Source organism: Desmodus rotundus, chromosome 10 (genome assembly GCF_022682495.2).
Source record: "Desmodus rotundus isolate HL8 chromosome 10, HLdesRot8A.1, whole genome shotgun sequence".
Lineage (NCBI taxonomy): Eukaryota > Metazoa > Chordata > Mammalia > Chiroptera > Phyllostomidae > Desmodus > Desmodus rotundus.
The window spans coordinates 15,649,956-15,668,362 of record NC_071396.1 but is presented as its reverse complement, the minus strand read 5'-3'; the positions used below and the strand labels follow the sequence as shown (position 1 = coordinate 15,668,362).

General features: G+C 41.5%; 1 protein-coding gene across 4 annotated transcripts in view; it reads right to left on the bottom strand.

Moving 5' to 3' along the window:
- RGS7 (regulator of G protein signaling 7) overlaps positions 1–18,407 on the bottom strand; it is a 304,883-nt gene that overhangs the window by 75,116 nt on the left and 211,360 nt on the right. For all 4 annotated transcript variants that reach the window (XM_053912996.2, XM_053912997.2, XM_053912998.1 and 1 more), the window contains one exon: positions 16,045–16,095. In XM_053912996.2, the coding sequence (XP_053768971.1) occupies positions 16,045–16,095 (51 nt within the window). The remainder of the gene's footprint in view (positions 1–16,044; positions 16,096–18,407) is intronic.

The window sequence follows — 18,407 nt, the reverse complement described above, 5'->3', positions numbered from 1 at the left end:
TCTCTAGAATCTGTCTCTGCTATGACTCCTGTTTTCCTTTACCCTTTCTATTGCCTTTCTTCTCTGTCAGGCTCACAGAATATCAAAGCTGTTATTACCAAATGCATGAGTCATTCATTCACTTAATTGGCACACTGGGAAAAGTACTCAACAAGGAGCCAGCCCCGTCCTTAAGAAGCACCTGCTCTGTTTAACAGTCCAATTAGGCAAAGCAATGGTCACTCAGCCACCTGGTGGAGTAAGAATTTCAGTGGGGTCAGCAGAATTTATTCTGGGGCACATTAAATGGACGACCATTTAATCTCATCTTGGGAACTCAGAAACTTTCCCTGGAGGAGTCGATGTGTAATTCAAGCCCTAAATAGAAAACAGAAGCAAAGAGGAGGTTCCAAGAAAAGAGAGCAGCCCATGCAAATGTTTGAGTTCCAGAGGACAACGTCACTTAACAAACAGATGGCAGACCAGTGGCTGGGAGGAACAGTATGGGATAAACATTTATAATCTAAGCAACAGATGCCATGATAAAATGGCTACATCAAAGAAAGGTTTTGCACTCAATCTAAAAAGTTTGACTTTTATCCCAAGTGCGATGGGGGAATCTATTAGAGTTGAAATTCAGAAGGTCTGTGCTGAGATCTGATTTTTGGATAGATCATCCTAGATACGGTAAAATGGATATTCGGTTGTGGGACGAGGGAAGAAGCAGGGCCGTGAGTTGCAAGACTGCGGTAGTTCCTGGACAGATGGGGCTGCGCCCGGAAGGAGGAGAGAGACACCAGGGATGGAGATGAGTGGGCAGATCTGAGAGACATTTAGGAGGAAAAGTCTTTAGAGATTTGGGGATAAAGTAAGAAAGGACCACTGTAGACTTATTGAATATATGAGATACCTGTTGAAAATGCAAGTGGGAATCTCTACTAGACAGTTCTATTTATAGGTCGGGAGCTCCGAAGGGATTCAAGACATGTATTTGTCAGCAGTTACCACACCACTGGCGAATACAGTAAAGCAAGCAGTACGTGAACTTCATAAGGTCAATAAATAAGGAAGCCCATGTTTGGGTCTCAAAACCCTGCCAGTTAAGAGGCAATAGAGGACCCTGGGAAGAATCCTAAGTTGATGCTATGGTGCAAATCACGGAATGGGGCAACGGAAGACAAAAAGGAATGAATAATGCTGCAGTGAAGTCAAATTAAGGTCTGAGAAGTGATAACTGAACTTAGCAACAAGCAGGATATTACTGACCGTAGTGAATCAAGTTTCAGTTTACAAGTGCAGGAGACAAGCGAGATTCCAGGAAACTAAGAAATAAATTAGAAGAGAGAGAAATTAGAGATAGGAAGTGCAACTGAGTTTGTAAAAGCAGAGATACAGGAAAATGGAGTGGGCCAGGGATAGGTATTGAAGTGTTTTATGATGGGAGATAATTGTGGCGAAAAAAACTCATGCAGATATGGTAGGTCGTGATAGAAAAAATAGATAAAGGATGCAACAAGAGCCCGGAAGCTGTGTGATGAGGTGGGATTATAAACACCGGGAAGTCTGACACAGATGGACAGGAGGCAAGAATGGGTGTAGCTACTGCTGCGTTGTGGGGAGGCAAAAAAAATTAAGCAAATTGAGAAATTTCCTCCTTGATTGATTGATGGATTTTTTTTTTGAAAAGCTGTGGCCTGATGCTGAGGATGATAGAGAAAGAGCATGATAGGAGACTTAAGGAAAATGAAGACGGCTTTGAATAATCACTCCCGTTGAATAAGTAAATAAGGAATATGACTATGAATAAGAGAAAAACATTGCCAGAAACTCTTGAAGGCCTGATTGGGATTGGACATCATGACATGTTGTTTTTTTTTTTTTTTAATTTTTCAATTACAGGTAACACTCAACAGTATTTTCCATTCGTTTCAGGTGCCCAGCACAGTGGTTGGACAACCATGTACTTTATGGAGCGGTCCCCCCAATATTTGAAGTACCCTCCTGGTACCCTACATAGTTACTACAACATTACTGACAATATTCCCTATGCTGTGCTTTATGTCCCTACGGCTCTTTTGTAGTTACCAAGTTGTATTTCTTAATCCCTTTTCCTTTTTCATCCAGCCCCCCAACCCCGCCCCTCTCGCAGCCGTCAGTACATCGCAGCATTATTTACAACAGCCAAGATGCAGAAGCAACCCGCGGGCCCATCAACCGATGAATGGATAAGACAATGTGTACATATATATACACACAATGAAATATTACTCCACCATAAAAAAGAACTGAATCCAACCACTTGTGAAAGTGTGGATGGGCCTGGGGGTATTATGCTAAGTGAAATAGACAGAGAAAGACAAACACCATACGTTTTTGGTATATGTGGAATCTAAAGAACAGAATAAGCAAACAAAATAGAAACGGACTCACAGATGTTGAAATCATGGCCTCTTGGGAGTGACAGTCAACAGCACTGAGTGATTTTTAGTAGCATGTTCACAACTGCAGATGGAGACAGAAGCATCGAGACTGCCCAATGCAGACGCCACTCTTGATGGACCATTGGAAAGACACGTTGAGAGGAACTGAGCGTGTGTCTGCGTTGGGGCGGCTGAGTGTTCTGTTGCGGACGTAACAATTTCTTCCACGTCTGTGTCCCCTGAGAGCATGGTGGCTGTGAGTACATCGGTCACCACCACACCCCCAGGGTTGGAGCGGGCACATCTTGTGTGCACGTGAAAAATGTACTAAATGCATGAATGGCCCTATCTGCAAACTTGCTTTCTCTTGCTTCTATTTTATCCCATCAGCACATGGCAGGGAGAGTTGTCAGACTATTTATAACAGACCAAATAGGGCGTTTCACTTTAACCCAAGACAAAAATCTCTCTCTATTTACCACTCGATCATCAGAGATGAGGAAACACTGACTCTGTTTCTAAAGAGTTCTTGGAAAAGAGGCAGCCCTTTGCCTTCCCTGACACCCCGTTGGCTTTCACTAATATTGCCGTTGCCTTGCGTCTCAGGTGTGGTCTAAAACTTGGCTGTGTCCTCCCCCTGAACATCCGGTGGTCACCCTCACATAAAACACCAGGGAGCTGAAAAGGCTAATGCATTCAGTGATCCTCTTACCTTTGCATCTCCGATAAAATGGCTTAGCCCTCTTTTATTATTCTCGTATGTTTATTCCCTAACTCTTTCAGAAGGTCCGTGCTTCTCAGTGAGCTCTCCCCCAGGCTTCTACTGTCGCTGCTCACAGAACACCACATTCCACGGAGGTTTTCTTTAAGAGGCTGAGAGAACTCCGCATTGTTTGTATGACACAATCCAAGCAGTAACTATATTTCTGTGCTGTCGTTTATTTTTAAACTGTTCACATCACTGCCTATTTGCTTGCGCCTTGTCTCTGTGATATAGTGTGCCTGAGATCCTCTGTTTGCTAAGATGCCTCACTTCTGCCCCGCCAGCAAGCACAGCCCCTGCCAGCCGTGTTCCCAAAACGCCCTCAGAGTGAGTGAGCCTACACAGAGAGTGAACACAGGATAGAAGGGACAGGAGGCGCAGGTGGACAATGATCCCAGGCATGGCAAGCAGCTGCCACGAGCCCCTCCTCTTCAGACATGCCAGTGAGGAGGGGCCCACGGCTGCCAGGCACTGATGATCGACTACTTGCTCCCGTTTCTCTGGTAAAGGGCTTGGTGGGACAGGGTGGGTATGGCAAAGGCAAATTAAGGTATTGGATTAAAAAGTCTTCCAGCACTGGCCAGTGTGGCTCAGTTGGTTGGGCATTGCCTTGCAAACCAAAAGACCTCAAGTTTGATTCCCAGTCAGGGCACATGCCTAGGTTGCAGGTATGGTCCCTGGTGGGGGCATATACGAGAGGCAACCGATCAATGTTTCTCTCCCCCTCTCTCTCCCTCGCTTTTCCTCTCTCTAAGAATCAATAAGCATGGCCTCAGGTGAGGATAAAAAAAGTCTTTCATGCTTTCAACAGTTTTGTCCTGTTCATGGTGCTGCATCAGTGACCAAAAATTCATGAGGCTGCCACTGCACATCTGTTAGTAAACGACACATATTTATCAAATTCGGAAGCGTGGTTGAGAGCTGGAAAGCATTAATAATACTTAGGGTGCCTGTTTATAAAAAGGCAAGGCACCGCAAATGGACCCACTGTGGAAGAACAAGACGTTCTCCTCCCATAATGGCTATTCATCGCACACCAGACTGGGTAGGGCTTTGAGGGAGCCAAACACCCACCATCTTTGTCTTACCTCCTACAATTCACCAACATATACCTGTTATTCTGGAAAAGCTGACCTACTCACTTCCCCTAAACCTTTCCCTAAACTTTAAGAAATGTCTACAACTTCTACTTTGCTAAGCTGGAAGCAAGTGGCCTGGCCTTGCATCATGTGAGAAAAGATCAAATAATATCTGCAGGGTATCTGGACGCTTTTAAAACTGTTGAAAGTGTCTCTCAGAAAAAAAAAAAAAAGCATCACCTAAAGCTGTTATTTCACTTAATGCGATATTATTTTAGGCATAGGGAAAAATTTCCAAATGATGAATTAGTCTTTTTGTGATATTTATGAGATTCTTGTTATATGCCCTTGCTATGCCTTTGCTCGTTTTCCAGAGTGCTGCAATATTTCAACCAATAAATCATGTTTTGTTTCTAACAGGAGCTTCTATTTGCTCATAAACTCATCTTTCCACGGAACCAAAGCAAATTTCTTAGGCTGTTTTAGAACATTTGGGGCATTTTTCTGCAGCTGAATAACATCTATTATTGCCTTTACTTAGAGAAAAATAAATTAATTGAAAAACCTTTGGATTAGTAACCCCGGGAAGTTTCACCTTCTGTCCTACAACTAAACACTCTCTGTGCCATGGAAGGTCACGGGAACCTGGGTAGGACTTTTCAGCTGTGGAGGTGCACCTTACATAACATTAACTGAAATAGAAAAGATGCAAACGGCCCATTTTAAATTAATACCTTCCTTGTTAAGCATACTCAATTCAATAACACTTATTGAACCCCCATTATATACCAGGCACATGAAAGAAGCCAAAGGCCAAGCAAAGGCCACAACAAAGTCCTTCTTCTTACAAGCTTCCATTCTAATAAATATGTGCCTGTGACTTTGGGAAATGTCCTGAAGTCAGACCACCATGTGACAGTGGAGGGACTGTCTACACCCCTGTCAACAGGGGTGCTATTAGGTCACCACGTCTTTGGGAGAAGTCAATCCTGAAAGAGTCAGATAGAAGAACTCAGAAACGGTGAAAAAGAGTAGGAAGAAGGAAAATGTTACCCTTTTCTCCCCGAGTGAGCTTAGCCTGCTCTCTGGCCCTGAATACGCCTAGAAGATTTCCCGTTGTGAGGATGTGGGTCCCCACCCCAGACTTGGGGAAGGCAACAGGAAAGGGGATGCCAAAGGACTCAAGAACAGGTTTGGACTGTGAAAGGGGTAACAGTTACCTTCTGTGATGTATTTTCCCACTACTGTCCCTGAGGCTCAAAACCACCGTGTGAACACTTGGTATGGATGATGAAAGGGGGATGAAGGGGGAAGCCGATGGAAAGGTTCAGGCTCAGGACATTCCGGGGACGAGTGGTGCCCTGGGCTATAGCCACAGCGATGGTAGCAGAGAGTCATTTTGCCAGGACATCACAACTGAAAAAAGGCAGTGGAGACTGTGTCAAGGATTGGGCACCACAGACAGGCGGGGGCAGAGGGGCATACTGTTGATGAGAGGCCCAGAGAAACTGTCCAAGAGGAGGAGGGGAAAATATTAAGTGGGCCACATTCCAATAATAATAAAGCTGAGAGCTCACGCCTTCACAGGAGATTGGGTGGATGTGCCGCTATTTCAGCTGGGACTATCTCAGAGTGGTTTCTAGGAGTGCTTGTTACTCTCATTATCGTTCCCATACCTCCCAAATTAGCTATGGTGGACTTGCATTGATTTTTGTAATCATTCAAAATGTTTTAAGAAAAAAAAGAAGTGCATTTTAAGGTACTTCATGTGACATCTGACATCTAGCCCCAAGGGAGGTCTACTGAACCACCTACCAAGTTGTAGGGGACATTTGAGGAAATACCCAAGGAACACCTGGAAGGTCATTCAGTGAAGGCCAAGGGTTCACCTGTGAAGCTGCCAGAGACAGAAAAAGTGACAGCGTGTCCACCAGAGCACGCAGAGAAGCCCACAGCCCCCAGACCACGGATGTTTCAATGGGTGAACCCAGAAGAGGAAGAATCACATGGCATGTTTTGGACCCTGGCTAGGTAGCTAAGTTGGCTACAGCATCATTCTGATGCACCAAGGCTGTGGGTTCGATATCCACTCAGGACGCATACAAGAATCAAGCAATGAATGCATCGGTAAGTAGAACCACAGACTGATGTTTCTCTCTCTCTCTCTCTCTTCTCTTTCTCTCTCAAATCAATAAATACAATTTTTTTAAATGTCACATTTGTTGAAATACACAAGTAACCTGGGATGGTCTGAACCTGAAACTTCCTTTTCCCATGGGTATTCAGTAGGAATCAAAGTACTAGTGACACCTGGCAGATCCACGTCCAAAAAATGTGGTTTAGATCAAAAGAGCAGTTATTTACAGCAAGTGACACAAACCTTGAGCTGAGCAGGAGCCTCACGTGAAATGAGTTCGTCAGAGCTCTACGTGGTCCACGTAATGTACTCTAATGGGCCTCGGAGCTCAGGCATTAGTGAACACAGCAGGGGGAGGCATTCTGGGTCATTCAAGAGGCCTCAATCACTTGAATTATAATATAAAACCGCAAACTTGAAAATGCATTTTTGTTTTATTAGACATGAAGACTTCCTCGCTTATGAGAGCCTTTTAAAAATTTAAAAGTCACGTTATATGTTACATTGTGTTTCTTAGACTCATTATTTTTAAAAGGGCGATTTTTTTTTGCTGGGGAAGCATTAATCTTTTTCCCTGTGAAAGCAGTAATCCTTATTTGTGGTTTGCAACCAAACGATAAGGGAAGCGATGGGCACATTTGTGTTGTAGCAGGGTCGTATTCAGCTCACACAGCTTCTATCAGCACTCGCATCCTGTCTTCTGGACTATTGTGGCTAGCGTTCCCAATCATTCTTAGTTGTAATAAAAGGAAAAGCTTCATGAAAAGCAACAGAAGTAGAACAAATAGCACTCTTTTCAACTCAGATATAGAGGGGAAAAATCCTAATTCATTCTTTAGATGGGAAATAGAAAGTGCTATGTTATCTATTATAAGAGAGAAAGAGGTCTGGCTTTTTGGATGGCTCTTACCCAACTTTCTGTGGTTCCCTGTCGATAATAGATATCATCACTTCCATTTTCCCATCCTTCGCTAAGTGGCTACTACTAATGAACAGGCCTATTTTTAGATGATACCCTACACTCTCAGCCTTATTGGCCTTACCAAACACTTTCTACTTTTCTTTCCTCCTTTCTAGTTTCTCCTTCCTTCCTTCCTTCCTTCCTTCCTTCCTTCCTTCCTTCCTTCCTTCCTTCCTTCCTTCCTTTTCTTTCCTTCTTTCTTCCCTTCTTTCCTTCCCTCAAAAATTCAAGCTGGCTTATAAAAGGAACATGTTTACACAAAAAAGGGTAATAAAACAGAAAATGAAGACCTAAAAAGAAGAAAAAAGCAAATAGGTCAACTAGCTACAGAAGATTTAGATGATTCTTTGGGGCAATTGTGCTTTTCCATTCAGTCTGAGCAGAGGCTTTATTTTTGGTTTTTCTAGGGGATCATGTAGAAGTAGTAACACACTCTGCTATGGCAAGAGATGGTCCCAACTGGAGTTAGAACGCTATTAAAAATATATTGGACTCTGGCATGCTTTTGCTGTTTAAGTTTTACAATAGAAGGGACAACAATTCCAATTAGATTCCCAGCTGCTTGCAGTACTTTCGTTAATGATTGACAACTCTAATAGGTAATATATACAAATGCATTCAATCGGACAAAAGTCAGAGGGATCCCCAAACTATGGGGCTGGTACTTAGAGGTGCACATGCTGGCCAGTGCAAACCAAGAGAGGAAGACTGGCATCACCAGGGGGCACCTGCCGCATCCCTAGCAAGCGCCTAGTGCCGGCTTCCCAGCTGACACATTGGCATGAACCCCAGCTCTCGGCCCTGCTCTCTCCTACCATCTGCACAGAGAGATTCGCAATCCTTGAATTCATCTGAAACTTTTCACATTTTGATAGCAAATGTATCTGGGTTTGCATGCTGCTCTGTCTCATAGTTTTCTGATCTACCATCTACTGCATGAAGTCCCCCTCTTTTTTGTGTAAGACCGAATAATAACACACATCAAGTTCTCAGCATCCTGCCTGGTACACAGTTGGTGTCCAGTGCAGGTGAGCTCTCTCATCTCCTTCCTAGTTACAGGAGTTTAAATAGGAAGAAACAAATCCACCGTGATACCTGGGGGCACCCAATTAATTAATGTTCCTGTACTGTAGTTCTTTTCTATTGTTATTAATAATATAGCACTGGAGGTGGGAGGTGAAGGCAGCCAGAAGCCCAAACCAGAGAAAGCCTCCATCCACAGGAAGGATGGCTTGTCTGTGGCTGAAACCACAACAGACATGAAGGGGGAAACAATCTTACGCCGGCAACAAAAACTTGGATTCATGCACTTCTTGAGGACTTTTCAGAACATTCTAGGTTTTGAGTTTTAATTGTGGAAAGCGACAGCATAATTAAATTAGTCAAATGACAACAGCAGCCACCTGCCCTATAATGAAGTATGGTAGTTATATGCAAATGCAAAACTGAAACAAACAAACAAATAAATGAACCGAAGAGATACACTTGTAACCAGATAATAAGTTAAAGGAGAGAGACAGTTGATCCCAGTAGGCTGGGTGCATTGTATGTGCTGGCGATGATTACTTTGAATAAGAGATATCTAGTTTAAACATTTGTAACTTTTCACTTTATACCTTGCCAGAGCCTTCCCAAGGAGCAAGGGCCACCAAAGAGAGGTTCCTGATGATACCCAATGCACAAGTCACCGTGATTTTTACAAAACTGGGATACAAATGTAACATGCAAAGCAATGACTTCTCTCTTCTGAGGAAGAGCTAATAATGCTCTGAAATTAACCCAAAAGAAAATGACAGCTCTTTCTCATATCACAGGAAAATAAGGAGAACAACACATATTACTCCCTGTGGATGTAACTGAAGCTCTGGCTAGGCAGCAGGAAAATGAGTTAGGAGCAGTTGCCCAAAGATATGAGGAATTCGTTGGTTTTTTCTCCTGTAGGCATTATTTATAACAGAAAATGCACATTTGCAAGACATATGCCTGGGTAATACCTATTCTATCAAACTGGGTCAAACTAATCAATCTTGTTAGAGCTTACGTGATGGCTATGATCCGTGATTTCTTGACTATTGTCCGCAGAGGGTTAATGATGCCTTGGAAACCTAGAAAGTTTCCACAGCATGGCCCCCTAGCCTTGGAGCAGTAAATAATAAAGGGGTCACTTTTATTTACTTCATAATGACACGAGAGCTTGCAGAATGGATGGTAATAATGTGTGTTTATGGGTGCAGAAGGGCCTTGCTTATCGTCAAGAGTGTTTTAGATGCTTCTACCCTCCCTCCACACAAGTGAGGCTGTTGGTTCAAACAACTCGACTAGCATCCACGTTAAAGATCTCTCTTTTGTAACCGGGAATACCTGAGTTGAAATACGTAGAAAACAGCACTGATACAGGATATGCCCAGGGCGAAGTCGGTAAAAATAACACCAAATCCAAGGAAATCAATTACTTCACCCCAAAGGACACTCTGTGGGGGACCATCTGGCCCGGGGGATGCAGGCGCTTCTCCTCATTGCCAACCCTTTGTGGAAAAGCAGACTCTAGGTCCGAAATAATTGTGCAAAAAGGGGCAGACACACAGGGTAGAGATGGGGAGACCAAGGTATTATTTCACTGAACAGGGTTGGTTAAGACTCGGGGAATTCATAAGTTTTCTCTGTTGACAGTTCATGTAAAGTGAACAAAATGTCTGCCTGGCTACTCATGCTATTATTGTTAAGGTCATCAAAGGGAATAGTTTACTTCAAAGTGCTTTGGAAAAGCACCAAATGCTTTGCAAGTCCAAAACGTTGTCAAGGATAAGAAGACATTCTATATTTTCTCTATTCTGATACATCCTCGTGTTCCCCAGGCTATGAGTTCTCTGACAGGTATACCAAGGCGGGGACGCAAAGGTAATTTGTAGCAATGCTGTTACTTATCCATTAACAGAATTTAGATCACTTTCTCCCACAGGCCTTGTGGCAGGATTGTGAGGCAGATGTCAGAATCTGTATAATGCTGAGCACAATGGGTTGATTTAATTAATTCAGTGACAATTAAGATATTCAATTCGGTTTGATGATGTGTAAGCAAAACATGTGGTTGACTTGTCTGAATCTAAATCTTCACAGGTATTTTTACAAGTAACACCATAAAGCAACTATTCAAAATTAAGTTTTTTTATGCTGGGTCCATATTTATCCCTAATCTTATTCTTCTATTTTGATTTTAGGCTATTTCTTTTATAATGGGTTAGGTTTAGATGAAGAACAAATCATTTTACAAAGTAAAAAAAAAAATAGGACAATTCATTTAGAATTTCTTTCTCCTCACTTCTCCCCATCTATTTAGGGAAGTACATACTGAATCATTGGTTATCATAACTTGTCACTTCAGTGAATTCCCATATTAAAAAAATAATCAAGTTATTATCGAAGACTGATCGATCTTGTCACTTCAGTCAATTTATGGTGCGGATGTGTACCCTCCACCATTATGTTGTTCAGATTAAACTAATGTAATAGACCAACACTATCGTCTAAATAACAAAGATAAGACAATAAAATTAAGCAACAAATTGAGTAGTATCCAATATAAATATTCTTGGTAACTATTTAGGGTAAAGAAAAGCCAACGGGAGCTGAATTATGGAGAGAACACTTCCTGAAATAGGTTGAGCTTGAATGCTAATATAATAATTGCATGCATTCATAAAGAATTCAATTGAGTTAAATGTTCTGGCAAATGTTCAGAGTTTGAAAAGAGCTTGACCTGATTACAATAAAAATCAAGATTTGGCCACACCTGCATTTGCCACTCACTTGAGCTTCACAAAACACAGTATTAAAAGCGTTTTACTAATGAAGGAAAAAAAAAAAGTAGAGAAATCAAGTACCTTGCCCAATTCCCCAGTCAGCAAGTACTTGAACCAGGATTTGAGCTCAAGTCTGTTTGCAGAGCCCAAGAGTCATCTCCAATGCCAGGATGCCTCTCAAGGAAGAGGGATCTCGAGAAGTGTGGGCTGATGGAAAGGAGAAAGGCAGAGAAAGCAGGCTGCCACTCAGGGGTCACAGAAATGCATTCTCTGATATCCAGGGCTCAGAGTGAGACTCATTTCAAGTCACAGCTAGTAAGAAGACTGAGAGGGTCTTAAGGTACCGTACCTCTCACCTCGGTTAGCATTGCTTCAAGAGCTTGGTGGGGTGATCCCTTCAGTGGGAGGCGGCAGGGATTACAAATGAGCAGGGCGAGGTCACGAATTTACTGATGTCTGTCAATCATTTTGTGAAGGATGCAAACTGTATTGAAGCTTTTAAATTTACCCAAAATATCACCCATGATTATATGGCATGGTGTCAGACATAAAGCATGCTTACTAAGAAAAACATAAACATACTCTGGAGGATAAAGTTTGCAAAGGCAAGCCAAAAGACAGTAGGATATGGTATGGATGGGAAGCTTTGAAAAGCAGAAATATGTATGTGTGTACACACATACATATATGTATATACATACATATATGTATATATACATACACGTGTGTGTGTATAAGATTGTTGCAGTAGTGACCCCAATTCATCCTCACCCCTCTGCATCCATGGTCTTAGACAGTTCTTCCCTAGAGTGGCTCTGAACTTGGCCATGGACCTTGCCTTGGCAGATAAAAACCAGTAACTGTGACACAAGCAGAAACTTGTGTTGTGCTTAGAAGCCCAAACACATCGTGGTAAGCTCGGCGGAGGAGAGGATGGGATGTACCTAGCTGACAGCCTACCAGGTACCACATGTGCCCCAAATCCTAGATGGTCCACCCGCCAGCTAAGAGCCCAGCATGAATCGGCCAAGACGCCCCCAGCCAGGAAGTGACCAGCTGAGCCACAGACTCATGAGCCAAATAAAATTGTTATTTGAAGCCACTGTGTTGAGGGTGGTTTGTTATAAAAAATAATAATTTGATATAACAACAAAAATGGATTTAAAACCATACTTATTAATATTTTCTGAGCAATTTTTATGTAATAGGTACAGTAATACCTGCTCTATATATTACATATATATAAATTCTCTAATTTTCAGGAAAGCATGAAACAACAGGCACAATTATTATATCTATTTTAGAAAATGAAGCTTAAGTAACACAACAGGACATTTTTTCTTCAACTCAAGCAAACCTGAATCAACACACTTCAATAATTGAACAGATAATGTAAGTACACCAAAAAAGAAAAAAAAAAAAAGGGAAGAAACGTATAAACCTCTTGCAATTGTGTACCTATATTTTCAATTTCAAAGGGAGGGAAGACATAGGAATCTAGGGAGGGGAAAAAGATGTATATGAAAAATTATACAGATAAAAAATTTCACATATATATGCCTATACATTGAATGCATGAGAGCAGAGAGGCGGTATCTGCAGTGCTTTTGGGAGGCAGGTTCCTTTCTCCACTCTGTATGTAGCCAAACTGTCGACAAACACACAGGCCACAAAAGTTCCTGTCACGTATGCAAGGGCTCAGCACCTGAACCACGTACAATCCTCGTAAGCTGCTGGAGGAAGCATCGTAGCTATACAACATGTTCGTTAAAAATACTGACAAAATTTAAATTTCATAAAGTAGTAATATATAAAATTAGCATACATCAATCAATAATTTTCATATATACAGGCAATAACAGTTATACTAGAAAGGAAAACCTACAGTAATATAATGTAAAACAACTAAGCATACGTTTAGTGAGAAACACGCAAAACCTCCATGAGGAAACTTGAGAACACTCCTAAAAGACCACAGAGCAAGTTTGAACAAATGGAAAGACACAGCTTGTGCTGGGGTAGGAGACTCCACCCTGACAGTGATCTGGGGGAAGACAAGAAGGGGCAGGGTTGAGGAGGAGTAAATCGGGGTTCTCTCTGGGCCACGTTGAGTTGGGCCTTTCAGAAGGGAGGTGACAAAGGCATCAGACAGAGGAGTCTGGAGCACCAAGGAGAGGTCAGCGTGACAGCTCCCAATCTGGGAGCCCTCCGCAGATGTCATGTAGCAGCATGTGCCTATGGAGACAAGAAAGGGACCCAGGACAGAAATCTGGACATGCCAACATTGATGGGTTAGCTGGGGGGGTGGAGAGCCCTCACTGCAGATGGAGGGCCAGCGGTGTGGGCAGTGAGAAGGAAGAGAAGCCGAGAGTGGGACACCCGGGAAAGCCAGACGGTGATGCCATCCGAGGAGGGTGAGCTCATCCTGTCTCCCAGTGCCCAACCCAGGGTAAAGATCCACAGAGTATGTGTTAAGTGAACGGAAGCATAAAGAAGTAATGAAGAAATTATTTTTGTAGAAAAATATAAAATGTAAAAGTGGACTCGAGGTAGAAACACAAAAATTTTAGACTAATCCTGCGTGTGTATTATATGAATATGTGAAATATATGTGTGTGCAAACGTAGCCAAAACTCATTCTAAATTCTAACGAAAGGCCTACCTATAGCTTTATTTTAAATGAATAATGCAATATGACTAATTGTCTAGCAGTACCAAAACTTCTAAGAAATATTCAGCCACATTTGCACTGAATTGCTGCCATAGCAACGAAACTCTGTGAGCTACTCACTAATGAAATATTGAACATTAAATGCACAAATAATCTGGACTCGTTGGTCTTGGATAAGACCCTGAAGACCATGCCACCCTCTCCCCTGTTTCCAAATGGGCCATCAGAACCTGCTCCGGTGACCAGGCTCAGCCTCTTCTTCCAACTTGCCACAAAGCCCTCTTTCAACAAGTTACTGATATCTAGCACTTAAAATAATCTCCAGAGGTCTTCGACCACCCACCTGACCACCCGATAAAACACTGGAAGTCTGACATGGGTTTCTCTCTTATTTTTAAATATTTTCAGTTAATTTAGAGGATCAGAATTGGACCTGGCATTCCCATAACTACTTAGTCTCCCTTCATGAGCAGCTCTACATGGTACGATTAATTTTATCCACGAGACCATGAAGGTAACTTTTGCAATATCACCTATGCTCCTGACCGCATTGAATTTGAACCATGCTGCCAGATTCATTTTCTATGTGCAAAATCTGTTTTACCTTCAGAACAATCATCGATGCTTCTTACACGCCTTCAAATCTGGCGTAGAGCTTCTCACTTTGTAGAGGGTAAATCAGTTCATTAAAAAAAATTAAACAACCAACCAAGAAAAACTAATTTTTCAGCCTGTCATAAATATGACTACAGGATATGTTCGGTCCTTCCCAAGTATGATTCATTTTATCTTTTTGTATATCTTCAAATGAAGCTTTGAAACATCTTTACATTGTTCAACAAGCATATAAACCGGTTTTCATATACATTATAGCTATAATATTTCATGTATGAATTAGAAGCAATAATTGTGTCTTACTAGCTTATTATATCTGTATATTTTCCCTGCTTTCACATCCTGTCACTGAAATACACTTTTAGTCTTAACGTACAAAAAGTAGTCTTTTGAATCAACTTCATCATTCGAGCAATAATATTCTTTGCAAATCAGCCATTTCCTCATTACCAGTGATCGTGCCAATCTGTATTTTTTTGGGGGGTGGGGCGGGGTGTTGTTCATCTGGTGCTACAGTTTATAAAGTCAGGCACGCCCCTAAACGGAGGCTATAATGTAAACTTGGTAAGACGGTGACTTCCTTTCCCAAGAATTATCACCTCTTTTCACTTTGTGATAGTATGAAGCTGACAATACCTGCTTCATCTTGACTGAGTTGTTTTAATCCTGTTTAACCTGCTCGGACACGTGTTTTAAAAGCTCACGTACCAAAGGAACAGGGGATGTACACAGGCATTTAGGTTTAGAGCTACATTTTATGATATCGTGGCTTTACAAGGTTAGCTCAAAATGAAGAAAAATAGTAACTTTGCATCCCCATGTACTGGTAATCGGAGGTGGGAGCAGAGCCAGGCAGAATTCTTTTCCAATCAAAGGGAGGGGGTTGTGCAGTTAGAGGTTTGCCCTCTCTCTCTGCCAGGTCATTCTCAGTCTCTACAACCCCGTTTGCTTTCTTTTCTCAGCATCTTCTCTAAACAAATGCACCTTATCTTCATTTCAGTAATGTGAGTTGTTTGCCAACAGTGAAGGCTCTTCCAAGGTATTTTTAAAAAGTCATTAAGTAGCCCTCGCACATGTAGGGATTTGTTCTCGGCAACGCAACACTGTTCCCAGACTCTGGGAGTGAAGTGAGTGCTGCAGATAGAATAGCGCCCACTGCAGGGATGGGTCTGCGACTGAAATCACAGCATTAAAACAATCCTGTGGGCGTGATGGGAAATAACGTTGTTTTCAAACCTCATGCAAAAATGGAGATAAGGCAAAATGATACGTGAATGAGATTTATGTGTTTTATGAAGGGCAATTTCATTACTTCATGATCACTTGCTATAAACTATTTGTTCGGGTATTCTTGACCATGTATACAGTTCATCCATTCTAACAATCTCCAATCACCTGAATCAAATTGTATGCAATGAAATATTAAACATGTGAAAAATTGTAAACATATATGAAATAAATTTTAGAGAAATATATGTTGACTGCCATAACATTTGTATAAATACTATAAGCACAGTTAAATATAATTACAATTTTTCAGGTTCATACTGTCCCTGAGAAACATATTTCTTAAAATCACACAAAAAATAATTCTATCAATGGGAAAATGATTTATTTACCTGGATCTTCTATAGTTAAGTTCTTTATTAACCATTGAACAATGTCTGACCCTAGAAAAAGAAAAAAGAAAAACACAAATGGATGTGAACATTTGTCTATATATTAACTTTTAGAACTCTTGACTTTTGGCGCTCATTAGTAAGAAGGTTTCTAACGGTGACAGTACCAGATTACAGATCAGCCATATATGGAGTACAGAAAAAGAGTGTGAACACATCACTTTTCTTCAATGAGCCAACATGCCAACTAGTAAATTATTAAATACGCAATATTTAAACATGAAGATTTAATCTACCAGCAGTGGATAAAGTGATTCTTCATTTGGTTGCTAAATAAATGTTTATTGAGTATGAACTTTGTTTCCAGGACAATTCTTAGTATGGCATGACCGATACTTTATGGTCCCTGCTTCATTTCTGATTGTCCCCATCCCATCCCATCCCTACACCTAAGCCAAGCAAATTTGTTGTCTGTTTTGAACATGCTGTGTGTTGCAAGCCTCTGTGTCTTTACGGAGCTTTTCCCTTTGACCAAAATGTCTTTCCACTCTTTTCGGGACACTCAAGATTCAGCTACACAGTCACACTTTCTTGACCGTCACCTTCATCCACCAAGTTTACGACACCTTCACTGGTATCTGCGTCGTTTTATATCACAGTTCTGACCACACAATGTTTGCACAACTATTTTCATGCATATTGTTGTCATTTTACATAGAAACGAGGCACCCGAACTTCACAGAGATGAACAACCCAGGCACATCACTCCTCTTTCTTTCACTCCCACTTCTGCTGATGTTTTCACCCTTCAGCTGATGCACCAGGCTGCTGGACTGGAAACCCGGAGTTCTCACTGAATTCTCCCACAGACTGCAGTGCTGAAACAAGTCTCTAATTTTGTTTTCATCCACTTGCACGCTGGACCAGCCCAGGACCTTTTCCTTTCAATCCTGGATCATGCCCAGGAGAAATGTTGGACACCCCACTTTTTTCTACTGTCCACATACACTGCCAACTAGTGTTATCTACACTGGGAACCTGAAAGTGAGGTTCACACACACATACACACACACACACACGACATAAAATCCTTGTAAATATGATATATGAGGTCTTTGTAAGTGATGGAAATATTATAATATATATTTGTATGTTCTACAAAAATACTTCTTTTTCAATCTCTGTTAAACTCACAAATGAAAACACTAGTTCTTAATTACAATGGAAGGGGTCCAAATATCCCTGAGGCAAGTCATTAGCCTTTACAGTATTTCCCTTTCAGGAAACGAGCAGACGCTTTGCACTGCCCAAGTACATTTGCTAACCCCTCAGAGCCATCCAGACGTGGTGCCGGCATTATGAATGTATTTTATTTAATGAATACCATAATCCAGGTTCTTTTTAGGAGGATGACTGTCTCAAGGTCTCCTGCTAAATATAAAACTCTCTACCTACATATCTGGACAATATTTCTTCCCAACGTTATTCTTAGTTCCTCAAAACAGGCAAACGACAGCATTTGTCATCATCATTACGGGGTGATAATGGAAGATGAACATTCATTGACTTTCTAAGGTTTGTCTGCCGACATGCAGTTTTAGGGACAAGAAGGAAAAATTAGAAAAAAAAAAAGCAAACCATATATCCAGTAAGGGGTTAATGTCCCACATATATAAGGAACTCATACAACTCAATAGCAAAAAAATGAACAATCTGATCAAACAATGTCCAAAGAACTGAATAGACATTTTTCTAAAGAAGACATACAAATGGTCAACAAGCATATGAAAAAGTGCTTAACATCACTAATCATCAGGAAAAAGCAAATCAGAACCACAATAAAGCTATCACCTCACAGCTTTTAGAATGGCTATTATCATAAAGCGCTTATGAGGATGTGGAGAAGGGGGAACGCTTGTACACTATTGGTGGGAATGTAAATTGAGATAGCCAATAAGAAGGACGGTATGGAGATTTCTGAAAAAAAATGAAAGTAGAACTACCATATGATCCACCAATTCCTTTTCTGGGCACACACCCAAAGGGAATAAAATCAGCACCTCAGAGAGACAGCTACACTTCCCTGTTCACTGTGGCGCCATTCACAACAGCCAAGACACGGCAACAACCTGTGTCCCCTGACAGATGAATGCATCGAGAAGATGTGACATCTACAGAGCAATATTATTCAGCCCTAGGAAAGAAGGGAATTCTTCCATTTGTGACAATGTGGAGGGACCGAATGACATTATGCTAAGTGAAATAAGCCAGGCACAAAAAGACAAATACTCCATGGTCACACTTACAATGTGAAACCTATAAAGGTCAAATTCATAAGAGAACAGAATAGTGGTTGCCAGGGA